Genomic DNA, 13,579 nt, shown 5'->3' with positions numbered 1-13,579 from the left:
GGCTAACTTGAGATGCAAGGGAATCGAATTTTTTGCAAACATGCTAAGACGAAACATAAGATCTAATCCGTTAAATATGCAATAAAGAAGCAGCACAAAACGAAAATTGGTGCAATGGGCCTGATAAACACAAAAATAAGCAGATCATATTCATTACTATGCTTTACAGATTCATACTGTTTTAGACACATGCACCACAAATTATACAATGCATTTTTATAGAGATTGAAATTATGTTATGGCGTTTCCACGACCAAACAAACAAAATTGATATTTTTATAGTCTACCTTCAGATATGCAATAGCTCCAAACCAAAGCCCCGTTTATTTGCTCCAATTTACAAACTTGAAATATAGAATAAGACTTCCTATCTGATGTTATTCCTGTACTCTTGTCAAAGTGGTGTGAAACGAAGCCTCACCAACCAATGCCTACACAAGAATTGCGATATCTACCATCAACAATCAATAACTCAGCTTTTGTCCACCCTGGTGATAGAGAATGTGGGCATCAAGAGTGGCAGCTTTAACTTTTTCATACATTTCTGATGACTTTGCTGCAAACATAACTAACTCGTTAAAAAACTCCTCTAGTTTTGGTTTCAAACTATCAAAAACAGAGTGCAAATCGGTATCAGCTACCCTGTACTCGAAATCTACAGCCTTATATCCGTCCCGATCCTTGTAGCCCTTTGTTTTCCATGACAGTGAGGTTGTCAACTTCGAATTCTTTCCCCTGTTTTCTTCTTGGGGTGGCAGTAAACGATGAACCTCAGATGCCAGTTCTTTGATTGCATCAGAAACTTCTTTGGCAGGTAATCCATTAACTAGCTCGGACCAGTCACAGCAGGTAACGAATATTGGTGGTGCGCCATCTCTACGAGGACAAAACTCCACGTTCTGCATTTTCCTCCTCTTTACTGGCTTATGGCGCTGAGGGACATACTTGAGCAGCCAGGCGTAAAGAGACTTCAAATATAATTTGTGTGCAGATATCCATTTTGAGAAGCTCATGTTCAGAGAGCTCAGTTCATTTACCAGTTCAATGGCCACCTGTCTGCGAGATTGAGAGTGAGTTGGAAATGCGGCTTGTGGAGTAATATATGCTCCCTTGATGATCCCCAGTTGTGCCAGATGGCATTCAAACATTGTTTTCCACATTCGAGCTAATCTGGAGCATGCAAAGCACAAAGTTAAGAGAAAGCAAGAAGTCCACACAGTAATAAATAATTGGAGGTTTTTTATTTTCCCAAACATTTGGGGGTTCTATTTTCTGATGTCAAATAGGGATGTAAACAGTTTGGATTCAGATGGGATGTGGCCAATACCATATTCGACTAATCGGATGTTGGCTAAACGGATTAGGATGGCAAAAATTGAAACCATATCTGCACCGGATTATAATTGGATATGGTTTTGGCTTACCAAATGCAACTAAATGGAATGAAATTCAGTTGGATTTCGGTAAGTATCCGATTCATTGTCATCCCTCTGCCATAAAAATAGTTAAGAATTATCTGCACATCATAGCATTCTATGCCCTGAGACGACAAAAGTGCAAGATCCATTGAGGTAATTACTTGAAAACCAGTGTTTTATGCATGATTGAACCTGAGATTAGAAAAAATACCCCTCAACCAACTCTTCAAGTTGTGGTTGCAGCTCCTTGTCCGTTCGCTCCTCAATTTTCCTTGATATTGAGTCAATCTGGTGAATGGCAACTAGGATTCTGGAGTGAAGATCCTTAACAGTAGCCCGTTTTTTGTCAATCCTTTCACGTTTTTCTCCCCTTGCTTCTAGATGTCTAAGTTGTTTGCATTTCATATCATATTTGCTTCGGATGAATCCGCTGGCCTATAAGAATGAAAAAGTTAACACGAAATTTCCACAATGATTGTAAGTATAATATTGTTATTTCAAGTATGTTAAAATTCCTGAAATTATTCACAGTAATGAAGCAGCAGAAGACTGTCAATGCTATTACACCATAAGCAAAGTGAAGTAAAGAAATGGGTGAAAGCTGTATCAGAAACAAAATATAGAACTTACCGTCAAAAGTACAAATACTCAAGCCTCAATGCAAGTGAAATCAAACTCTGTATTTCCATAACTCCAACAAACATTCTCAATTCATTAAAAAATGCATACATGGGTCATCAAGCATTAAAGCCATGGACCTAGATTCAGTCACCTAAGATAGATAAATTTAATTTTATAATTTCCATCATATCCAATTCATTCAGTTGAATCTCAATTTTTCTTCATAAAAGTACACTTTGCAGCAAGCAATACTTCAGTGTTTTGGTAAATGCAACTGGTTCTTGTTTATTGTGTTTAGAACAAGTTAAAAAGTTTACAGCATCGTTGCAAGTTGCTTTTGTTACTTCCTCATTAACTATCTGTATACATAAAGAACTGAATTCAGAGCAAGAAAGGGTCATTACGAATTTGCAAAAACAATTATTCAAATGAGTGAATACCATGAAAAAATTGAGAAATTTCCAAATTTCAAGGCATTATGCAAAGGTATTGTAAAACCAAAAATACATTAGTCTAAAGCAAAAAATTCCTATCAGAATTACTATTTCTTGATTTTATGTTTTTCTTCGAAGAGGAAAAATAGAAAAAGGGAAATGAAAAATCAAGTGGATAAATAAAAGAGTAAAAGCAACAAGACAATGTGCTCTGACACCATTTTGATGGCAATAGATGAACCATCCTCAGAAGCTCAGTGAAGCTAAGCTCTAACTCGTGCTTTATATGAGAAGAAGTGGAGGTCTAGGTAACTGTGAAATTTTTATTTTTGAGAGTTAGGTGAATGTGCAAATGTAATGCATTATCATTTCATTTTTTTTTCCAATTCCTGTGTAGATCCAACGGAGTGTTGAAGTACTACTACCGCTTGCAAAAGAGAGTATAGGACCTAGAGAAATTTTCAGAGAATGATCAAAAAGACCTTGGAAGGACTACTGACTGGTATGCCTGTTTGTGAAATATGGTAAGGCTTTTAGAACATTGATTAACATATTTGAATGGTTTTCCAAATTTCAAATCCTTCTTTAAAAAGAAAAGTATTCATCAATCAAATTTGACTGGATAAGATAAAAAATTACTACCCAAAGGCCCCATTGACAGCCCCTCCTCTCAGACAAGGAGTTGGGAACTTTGGACTCTTCACGGAAAGCCATTGGGAAAATAGATCTCAGGGGTACAGAAAAACAAAGAAAAATGGGATATATTTGGGAAAATTTTGAAAAATAAAGTTTGATGATAATGATGAGTCAAGTTTTCCATTTTCAGTAGAATAAAACTGTGGTAAAGAATGGCCAACTTTACCCAGTTCTATTTTGTGCTAAGCCATCTTAAGTTTGTTCTGTTAAATAATTAATCATGGTATTGCAGCTTCTAGTTGGAGATTGATCCAGGAAGAGCACTCTTAATATCACTTTATCTCCAATTTAAAATTATCATGATATTATTGCAAGAAATTCCTTTTTTTTTTTTGGGGGGGGGGGGGGGGAGAGGATACCATGTACCATTTTCCTAAGTCACACGGACTCGGCTAAAAGGTCAACGCACCCGCGTCGACACGCCCCAACACGGGTGCGGACACGGGTGCAGCTTCATACACGAGGCAGACACGGTCATCGCACCAGGGCCGAGTCCGTCCACATTTTGGACTCGGTCAACTTTGACCGAGTTTATTTTTGTTCATTTTTTAAAATTAATTTTGGACTCGGTCAACTTTGACCGAGTCTATTTTTATCCATTTATGATAAGTTTTGTTGTTATCATACTCACAAGCTTCTTTATGTGTTATATTTTGGTATGTTTGTTTTGTTACTTCAATAGAATTACTTTTTTATTTTTGCTTTAAAATTTACAGTCTTATTATTGTTATATATATAGCCGTGTCCCTGTGTCCAAAATTTTTGAAATTGCGCTGCACCCGTACCCGCACCCACACCCACACCCATGTGACAGCCATTTTCTCAAATTTTACTCTCCTTCAAGGAAAACCCAAGAATTTTCAGTTGCTTTCTTAAGAAAAATGCATTAATAAATCTCGCTAGAAATTGCATTCTTGACATTCATTATTATCTTGGTGCCGATATTGATGAACATGCAACAACATGAAGGAACTCTGCAAAAAATTAGCTCAGGCATGAAATCAACAATGATGAGTACTCTATGTTATTGGAAATGAAATGTTCATGAGAATCATGACCATCATACAAATGTCTAGACCTGGTTTTGACGACCTACCTGTTCTTTTGCTAGGAAGCAAACTTTGTGCCTCAAAAAAAGGTCAGATCAAAAGGAAGAATTAGATAGTATTTATAACAACATTACAGCATCACTATGCCCTCTAGAGGTCATGAATAGAAAGAAACAATCTCAATCACTGGTGTCATCAATTAAGCACCATGGAGAGAGAGAGAGAGAGCATGCTAGTTATGACAATTAGTAATAAAAAATTCATGATTGTGATATGTTCCCATTGCCTCCCTTTTTCTCAGAACACCTTCACTGGCAAACAGGGGAGCAAACTGCTTCCTAATTCTTTTATAGAAATAATCTAAATTTTCAAGTAGCTCATGCCCAGACATGATTGCAAAATCAACAATATCTCAACCCCACCTGACAAACGGCACTTTCAAACAAGTATCATGGATAAGGAGACATAACCTTAGATACAATTAAACTTTCCTTCCTGATTCCTTGTATCACTTGACAGGGTTAAAACCAGACTCTTAATTTGCTTCTTCCCAAATTACTGTGGTTTCATCTTGAAACGGTTCCTTTTTCTTTACTGAACACCTATCTTGCTCCTAAATGGAACAAATTGCACTTGAGATGCAGCAATTTGGGTGTCCTTAAGAGCAAAACATTTGAAAAGGAGATTTGACAAATTTTATTTATCTTCATTGGTGATGAACTTTATCAAAAGAAAACACTGAAAACACTTGAGGCCAAGCAAAAGGCTCTTTTTCTATTACAATCCAATTCCAAATAAAGTAGACAAGACAATATGGGAGATCTGCTTGACTGACATCTTTTTATAGTTTTTGAACCGTCAACTTCATTGGTTTCATGTTCTACAAACAAAGCCATTAAATCTTATGCACTAGAATCCAATTTGATAAGTAACCTGAAATTCGTTTTAGCAATAGAAATAACATTTTATGGTGTCCAGGGTCTCTCAATCGAATCCAAACCTCACTTATTTTCTTTTTGTGGATGACTGAGTCAATGGCTTGTCTAAATGGACAAGCTTAAGCTTTAAAAGGATAATGGAACCAAAACAAATAATAAAGAAACCATAAGGAAAAAAAGAATGCCAACCTAAGACGAGAGAACCAAAAAGAAGGAAATCAGACAGTGTTAACAGTTAGCACTATTCAATTCAAAATCATTACCATCGTGGTGGGATAACTTGCTACAGTTGGGAGTGGATGCCTTGATTCTTTTGCCAAAAGGGACAGACAGAAAGACAGATCATATCTAGTAGGAAGGTAGAGGTCCAAACTAATAACTTGTTCCTACTCACCCTGTGAACTAGGGATCGCTTTCACCTACAAGTTGAGGGATTCCCCAGTACTAGAGTCTTCATGAAGAACTTGGTCACCTGTTCGGCTGAACGGTATCTTTTCGCCAAGTCAATCTCTATAAGAAAATTGTTCATTAGGCCCAATTTTTTTTGTCCTTGAAGAAGAAGTAGGTTGTGCAGAAAGTTGGCTTCTGTTGAATTGTTAAAATCCAGCAAGCTCCATGTTTGTTTCTAAAACCAGGTAAAAAGGTTGATAGTGTGGGTGCACTGCCAAACATTCTGTACGAAGGTTTGACCACCACCCATTGACTACATAGGTTTTACTTTACGTTCCCTTAATTTTTTTCTTCAGCAACTTGCACAATCTTTCAAATTAGATAAGGATCCATACAATCTAATAGGTAGAATAAGGAAACCCACAGCTTCGTTCTCAATAACTGAGACCATCACATTGCAATGTTATGAACTTAACATAGTTAAAAAGAATGGAAAGTTGTCAAAGATGTTCACTTTTTTATAGCATTCATCTTGTATCAGGAATCACGCAGCATACATAATCAGGACTTACATGGATATGCAACAGACTCTTAGCAATAAAAGAAGCAACGGTGGGATGCTATATACATGAATACTAAAAAACATTCAGGTTAGTTCATTAGATAAAAAGCATCAAAAGAACACCTTGACTTCATCAGAAAGCTCAGCATACACAATCAGGACACTGCATGGATATGCAACAGACTCTTAGCAATAAAAGAAGGAATAGTGAGATGCTATAAACATGAATAGTAAAAAAATATTCAGGTTAGTTCATCAGATAAAAAGCATCAAAAGAACACCTTGACTTCAGCAGAAAGCTTTCTTTCCCATGCATACAATCGATCCAGGGTAGACGCATGACTCCCTGAATTCATGCAGAATGCATCCCCATAATCAATGCTGCTGTCATCTACATCATCCCTCAAAGATGTTGATGTCAAAGGATTCCTTGATGATGAAGAAAGGGTTGTTGTTGACTGATGCCAAGCTATAAGCTTCAATGCATTTGGTGCTTGGTCTAACCAGAAAATGAGAGATCGGAGGCATCACAGATAACAATGAAATATCAGTCCAACAAGGAAAGTATGCACAAATGTTTCCAATCAGCAACTAATATATTGATCAATCACAAAAAAGATTGTATTACCAAATTGTTATTGCAAGAAAAGAGAATTATGTTATTAAGTACAAGAAAATTGTTTGGAGCCTACATGGAAACTAGAAAAGATAGGTTTAACCTACCAGGAGGAGCAAGTGTTGTATCATCACAACAAGCCAGACATGCCGAGAGAAACAACGAGATCTGAGATTTTTGTGCTGCATCACATTATGTTTGTTAATTTTGTGCATTTCAAAACAAAAAGATAGAGATACTCATGACTTGTATTTCACGTAAATTATTTGTAGCACATCTAACATAGATTATATGTAGAGCGTCTGATATAAATTAAGAAAAACAGAAATACAAGAAACAAAAGGTTTCACTAAAAAGAAAAAAATTACAAATGGCGATAAAAGAGAAGATGGCTCACCTTTCTTCTCTGTGAAATTGGGTAGAGAATGCATGCTATTCACTTCAAGCATCTTCTGGACCTCCTTCCCAGACTCGGAAGCTTTAAGAAAAAGAAGTTCAATGTCCTTCATACTTGATACGAAATCCTTTGATGTGATGACATTTGCAGGAGGAGTCTCTCTCGGCACTTGTATTTTTCTTTTCAAAATCAGTGCGTCAGTTGGAGTATTGTCAGATGCTGTCTCCACAGGATATTGATCGTTCTCTACCATACTATTTTTTTTCTCTTCAAGCAATGGTTCACTAACTGGTGATGCGCTATGGGAATAAGACCTTGAAACCTTCCTGTTATGTCTTCCAAAATTTTGAAATGTCTCATCTTCAGAGGATGATTCAGATTCTTGGTTGGGTTCATGATCGACACCCTTTCCATTAAGAAAGTCCTCATGTTCCTCTCCCAAATCAGGAACTCCATCACCCTTTCCATTAAGAAAGTCCTTTTCCCCTTCCTCTTCCAGATCAGGAATTCCCTCCTCTTCGCGAAGCTGTTTAAGATAATCGGCGTCATCAAACCCAGGACTTGTTTCCCTACCAGCTTGAAATGAATATTGGTTCTCAACAGAAGGGAAAATATCAAAATAGTCCCATGGAGTAGCCCCTTTCGACTGTGGAGATATTGGACTAGAAGGAGAGGAGCTTTCAGCAAATTCAGATACTGAATTGTGGGTAGTGGCATTCGATGAGTGGTGCAACGTTACGGTTACTGGAAGGTTGGGCTTCTCCTTGATGGTGGTGCTAGTATTCCTACTGGATTTCATATAATTCACATGGACCTGCCTAGAAGAATATGGAGATGTGATTGCTGGTGAAGAAAGCATTTCCACTGCCTCTACATGGTTGGACATGGAAGGAGACGGATATGAGAATCGAGAACGGGACTTCTCTGTAAAGGCAGAGGGCTCAGGGGTTGCACTTGGGGAAGTATACAAGGAAGAATCTGCCAAAGAAGCAGGTTCAAAAAGTTTCCTAAGAGCTATTCCGACACTGTGAAGTGATCGGACATAAGAAACATGAGCAGCAGCCAGCGCACACCTCCCCTCAATGGCTTGTCTTACAAAGCGCTTCCTTTCCCTACACAATAACAGTGCTTTGTCACCTTGTGGTTTCGAGTTGGAAGCCCCCATGTTTACAAAGAATTCTTCCCCAGATAACAGAAAGCTGCTTCAAATCTCCTTTGGATTCACAATAATAGCAGCATTCCTAGTGGAAAATAAGCATCTTCAACTCATGAAGCACCCTGGTTCCTCTGTTTATTCATACCAAAACTTTGAATTTTTCCAGCAGTCTGTCTTATAACCTAAATTTCAAAAACAAGAAACCTGTCATCCAAATTCCATCATACTCATCGGATCTGTCCAGAAAACGCTTGTTGCCATCAACACAATTGAAAATTCGAAAACAACCCAATTCAACTTGTTCGATGAATTCCTTTTGAAATCTCATACACCAACAGACCCGTCAATCAGAAAAACGCCTCGGAATTCACTTCCTTCACCTCTAAATCTCCACGCAGATTACTGAAAACTCTTATCAAAACCACTCATAAATCTTAATTGAACACCTGTCACATATAATCCCTCATCAACACAACTAAGATTAAAAAGATAAAAATATAAAGCAGTTAGAGTTCATAACAGAATTCACCTAAAACCCTTCTAATCAAACGAAACGGAAAAGAAATTCTCATCACAAAAACCATAATTAAAACAGCTAAAACTCATTTTCTTCCTTAATTACCAAACACCATCGTCGAAACTCAGGAAAAGCGATGATACCCACAATTCAAAACCACAAAAAATAACAGAATTCTGGAAAAGGCAGATCCATTTCAACAATCGAATGAAAGAAAATTAAGGAATCGGCGTAGGTAATCGAAAACCTACGAAGAGAAAGCAAAAACGAAAAAAAAATGGAATTCTTTTTGGTGGGTTTACCTGAATCAACGTGATGCAGAGAGGAGGAAGAAGGAAACACGGCATGAATTGCTCCACAGGAGATTACTTGGCAGAGTCTTCTAAGGCCACAGAGAGCAAGAGAGCGACCACCGACTCCTTTTAATTTCACAACCTCAATTTAATCAATATGGTAACCAATGAATAAAGTAATCAAACAAAAGCAGCAGCTTCTGTCGTGGAAATAAAGGTAATAGACATAACAAACACTTCGACTTCCTCGGACACGTCTTGGGATATCAATGTAACGGGTCGGATCCGGGTCTCTTTTAGGTGTACCTTAATCCAGTTTACTGGGATACGGACATGGGTCGGGTGACGCTCAGCTGAATGAGGTCCTAGTTAGGCCGTAAATAAACCTTTTTTGCGTAAATGAACTTTGTCAGATTTGAATAGGATCGACCCAGATGAGTAATTGGGTCCCATATTCATGTACAAAGCCACATTGAAGGAATTTGTTAGTGACTTAGTGGCTTGATGGCCAACTTGGGTTGCTATGTTAAACAAAAGATGCTTGCTGCTTTTAGCTAAATATATTTCAACTTAAAGTGATGGCTCTGTCACTTTGCAAATAAGTGGTTGGTATTCAAAGTTCATGGAATGGGGAATGTCATAATGTGTGCTGTGAGTGGTCATTTTATTTTCCATTGTTTCTTAATTAAGAGATTATTAGCAAACTACTTTTTTGAATTTATAACTCAAAGGATTGTCGTGCCGGCAGTGTAAAACTTAGAGGCTAGGCCCCGGGGCTTATGCTACTTTGGTTGCGTTTGGATGACACCTTACAAAACTTGTTTTTTTTTTTAAATCTCATGGGTGTCACACCTAAGGGTGGCAAAATCTGACCCAACCCGCTTCTTAGCCGGGTTAGGGTTTGGCTTAAGCGGGTTCATGTTGTAAATGGGTCAACCCGCCTAACCCGTTTATTAAACGGGTCATGTTCGTGTTAGGGGTATGCCAAACCGTCAACCCGTTTGACCCGTTTATTAAACGGGTTAGGCGGGCAGGTCAACCCGTTTAATTATTTATGTTTATCTTGTTGATTGTAAAACAACTTGGTGGATATGTTTGTAGTATGGTTGTAACTTGTAAGACAATTATGTTGATGTTGTCTTTATGTTTATGACTTTATGTACAATTTCATATTGAGATTTGCAGAAAAAAAGTATAATATGTATTTTTTTTCTAATTGTGTTATTCGCGTTACCCGGGTCAGTTATTGTGTCTATGTTATCGGGTTGACCCGTTTAATAAACGGGTCGCCGTGTTGTGCAATCGTGTCGTGTCGACCCGACCCGGCCCATTTATTAAACGGGTTAACCGTGTCGTGTCGGGTTACCCGTTTAATAAATGGGTTGTATTCATGTTGAGGTATTTTGATCTGCCAACCCATTAACCCGACCCACCAACCCGCCGACCCGACCTGATTGCCACCCCTAGACTCACACCCCTTACGCAAGCCAAAGCCTGCTGACTCATTGGGGGCAAGGGGTAAGCCATGGAGTTTTATGTTGCTAGTACAACGACCTTAAGTACTGCGCTAGGTCTCTGATCATATGGGCAGTTTCTCCGTGTAAATAAAAAAAAAACTGATTTTTTGGAAACCCGGTTTTAACATTTGGGTGGACATCTGTTAACCAGGTTTTAAACCTAATTATTTTGAAAGTGCTGTATGGATGACACTAAACCTGGTTTTCACCAAGTTCACAACAAGAATCATATACACATCAATACTAAAGAATGATTTAAACCAAAAATACCTATGAGATAATGACATCCAAATCGTTATCTCCCTATAGGAGCATAGGGAGTAAATACGTCTCAATAACTATTTTTTTAATTGCATATTTTAGTGCTACACATTAAAATTCTTTCTTTCTAAGAAACCACAGGCGTGAATGAATAAAAATATCTAAATCAGCAGGTAGTTACCTATTACGGATGGCAGTGGACCGGGGTGGGGGCCCGGGACAAGGTCTCCGCCCCTGCCCCGTCTTAAAATTCTGTCCCCCATCCTCATTTCATGTCCTCCATCTCCGTTTCAAACGGGCCAAGGCGGGCGGGGCCTGTTTTTCCTCGGTCCACTGTCATCCCTAAAGAGTATTTTAGCATTTTACTAACAGGGATCGAGGATGAGGCGGAGCGGGGCGGGAAAAAGCATAAGTCCATCCCCCACACGGATTTTGATTCTAACATCCTTCATGTCCTCCATTCCTGGTCCAAATGGCTTGAGGCGGAGCTGGGCCCCATTTTCCCCGGTCCACTGCCATCCATATTACTTGTATATTTTATAAGATGAAGTGTGTATGCAGTGCTATTAAAGTGGTGCTAATCGATAACCAATGCAACTTAAATATTGCATGTAAAGCAAAATTCTTGTTCTTATACTACCATGGTTATTACAATTAACATAAAAATTTATTGCATTTTAGTTTTGTCTTCACTATTATGAAGTATGAATATGATCAAATCATTATGAACTTGGCCTTACGGCGATTTATAAAAGTTATTGGTTTATTAAAGTGTTTTGAACAATGTTGCCAATATCAGAATCAGACCTGTATCGTTTGGCCAACGATTCAGGTGAATCGTTCAATACCGATTCTCAAGTGAATGGTTCTGAATCGGCTAAAAAATAATTAAAAATATTACATGTCAATCAGAATGTGACGTGTTAAAGACATTAAATAATATTAAAAAATTAATTTAAGCTATTTTTTATATTTATTAAAAAACAGTCGATTCTGGTCAGTATCAATTTTTTGACGATAAGAAACTTATTGGCCGATTCAAGATGATAGCGATACTAACAACACTGGTTTTAACTCGAGGGCAGAATCCTCGTGCCCTTGGGCTCAGCGTAGGGATGGCAGTTGGGCGGGGCAGGGGACAAGGTCTCCACCCCCACCCCGCCTCAAGATTAGAACCTCCATCCCCGGTGGGGATGGATTTTAACCTCCACCCCCGCCTTCATCCCCGTTTCATGTCTTCCATCCCCGGTTCAAACGGGGATGAGGCGGGGCGGAGATGAGGGGGGGAAAAGTGGCAGGGACGCGGCGGGGCAGGGCGGGGATGAGGCAGGGCAGGGAAAAGGGTACGTCCATCCCCAAACGGGGATGGATTTTAACCTTCGTCCCCGCCTCCATCCTCGTTTCATACCCTTCATCCCTGGTTCAAACGGGGCGGGGCCTCCCTTTCCCCCGGTCCACTGCCATCCCTAGCTCAGCGGCCTATGTCTAATGATACTCTCGAATTTAAGAGTGGCTAGTGACACTGCACTAAAGAAATAGAAATAGGGATAGGATGTATGGATTTAATGTTTAAAAGAAACACAAGGCCTTTGTTATAAATAATTATCAAAGTACACTTAGGTTGACATTTTTGGTTTTCTAAAATTGTGGATTCCATTGTGGTACTATACCACCATAACTTGAGGTATTTTATACTTGATTTACATATATTTAAGATTTGGATCATGTTTAACATGTTTTATTTACTATATCCATGTGTTAAAGTTGATTCAAACATGATGTTTTATACCATTTTTAAACCACACATATCTTCATGAATTGTGAGTGGTTGATTTTTCATCTCAAAAATAGAATCCTATGGTGTATTATACTGGTAAAATCTTTTAATACAGTAAATATAATGCTAAACACAAATGTATGGTTAGATTAACATTTGGTAGCTATGTTTATGGTATCATATTAAATATACACCATATATTTTCCATTTTATAAATCATTTTTTATATATTTATACAGAGAAACCAGCCCCAGGATCTGAAACCTAGCCGTGCTGGCTTTGCTTGTCGTACTTACAATCACTGTCGCAGCAAAGTAAAACTCTTCAGGCTTACCCCATTTTGTCTATATTCAAAATGCGGGTCTTAAAATATCATTTTTGGAAACATGAGCCCGTCCATAGAATATGAGGTAAAAGATGATACCCCCCATTTGGAAAATTTCCCAAATAAAAAAAAAATTAGACAAAACAGCACCATTACATCACACACTAAATGCATGAGTAACTTAGGTCATACTTTTTTTTTCTTTTTTAAAGGCAAGCTGGGGTTAGTCTGACCCCACCAATTATTTATTCAATGTACCACTGGGTTTTGAACCTGCAACGTCCCACCACAAAGAGACGTGCACTGACAGCTCCTACCAACCACGCTGAGCCCCTGTTGGTGGAACTTAGATAATACTTCTCACCGTGTAAGTCAGAAGTTGTCACCCTGTGAAAAAACAAAAACCACTGCAACTCTTCAGAGATTGTAGCTAACTGAAGAATCCGCAGAGTATCATTTGGTATACCATCAAATAGGAAGCAATGGTTGTCATATGTTCATTATTTTATTTGTTACTAAAAGACAAGACACTCAGCACTAGTGTGCTACTGTTTTCATCAAGAAATTACTGAAAGTTCTGGTGAATAGACTACAGCTTCTCATCTTAATACT

The 13,579-nt window shown here is 38.3% G+C and overlaps 1 protein-coding gene across 6 annotated transcripts; it reads right to left on the bottom strand.

Moving 5' to 3' along the window:
* Positions 1–128: 128 nt before the first annotated feature.
* Positions 129–9,280, bottom strand: LOC149819630 (uncharacterized). Of its 6 annotated transcripts, none has more exons than XM_089982572.1 (6): positions 9,097–9,280; positions 7,122–8,723; positions 6,832–6,906; positions 6,390–6,607; positions 1,630–1,853; positions 129–1,170 (listed from the first exon to the last, which is right to left on the bottom strand). In XM_089982572.1, the coding sequence occupies exons 2-6, from the start codon at positions 8,284–8,286 to the stop codon at positions 465–467; spliced, it is 2,388 nt and encodes a 795-aa protein (XP_089838698.1). In that variant the 5' UTR covers positions 8,287–8,723; positions 9,097–9,280; the 3' UTR covers positions 129–464. The 6 variants fall into 6 exon arrangements, with proteins under 6 accessions (XP_089838698.1, XP_089838703.1, XP_089838699.1 ...); XM_089982577.1 differs by lacking the exon at positions 9,097–9,280 and having other exon boundaries at positions 129–556; positions 642–1,170; positions 7,122–9,061; XM_089982573.1 differs by lacking the exon at positions 9,097–9,280 and adding an exon at positions 8,807–9,058.
* Between the last annotated feature and the right edge of the window lie 4,299 nt (positions 9,281–13,579).

The sequence above is a fragment of the Nuphar pumila genome, chromosome 12, assembly GCF_984573655.1.
Source record: "Nuphar pumila chromosome 12, dmNupPumi1.hap1.1, whole genome shotgun sequence".
NCBI lineage: Eukaryota > Viridiplantae > Streptophyta > Magnoliopsida > Nymphaeales > Nymphaeaceae > Nuphar > Nuphar pumila.
Note: the sequence above shows the minus strand (reverse complement) of the source record. Positions and strands in the feature narration are given on the sequence as shown.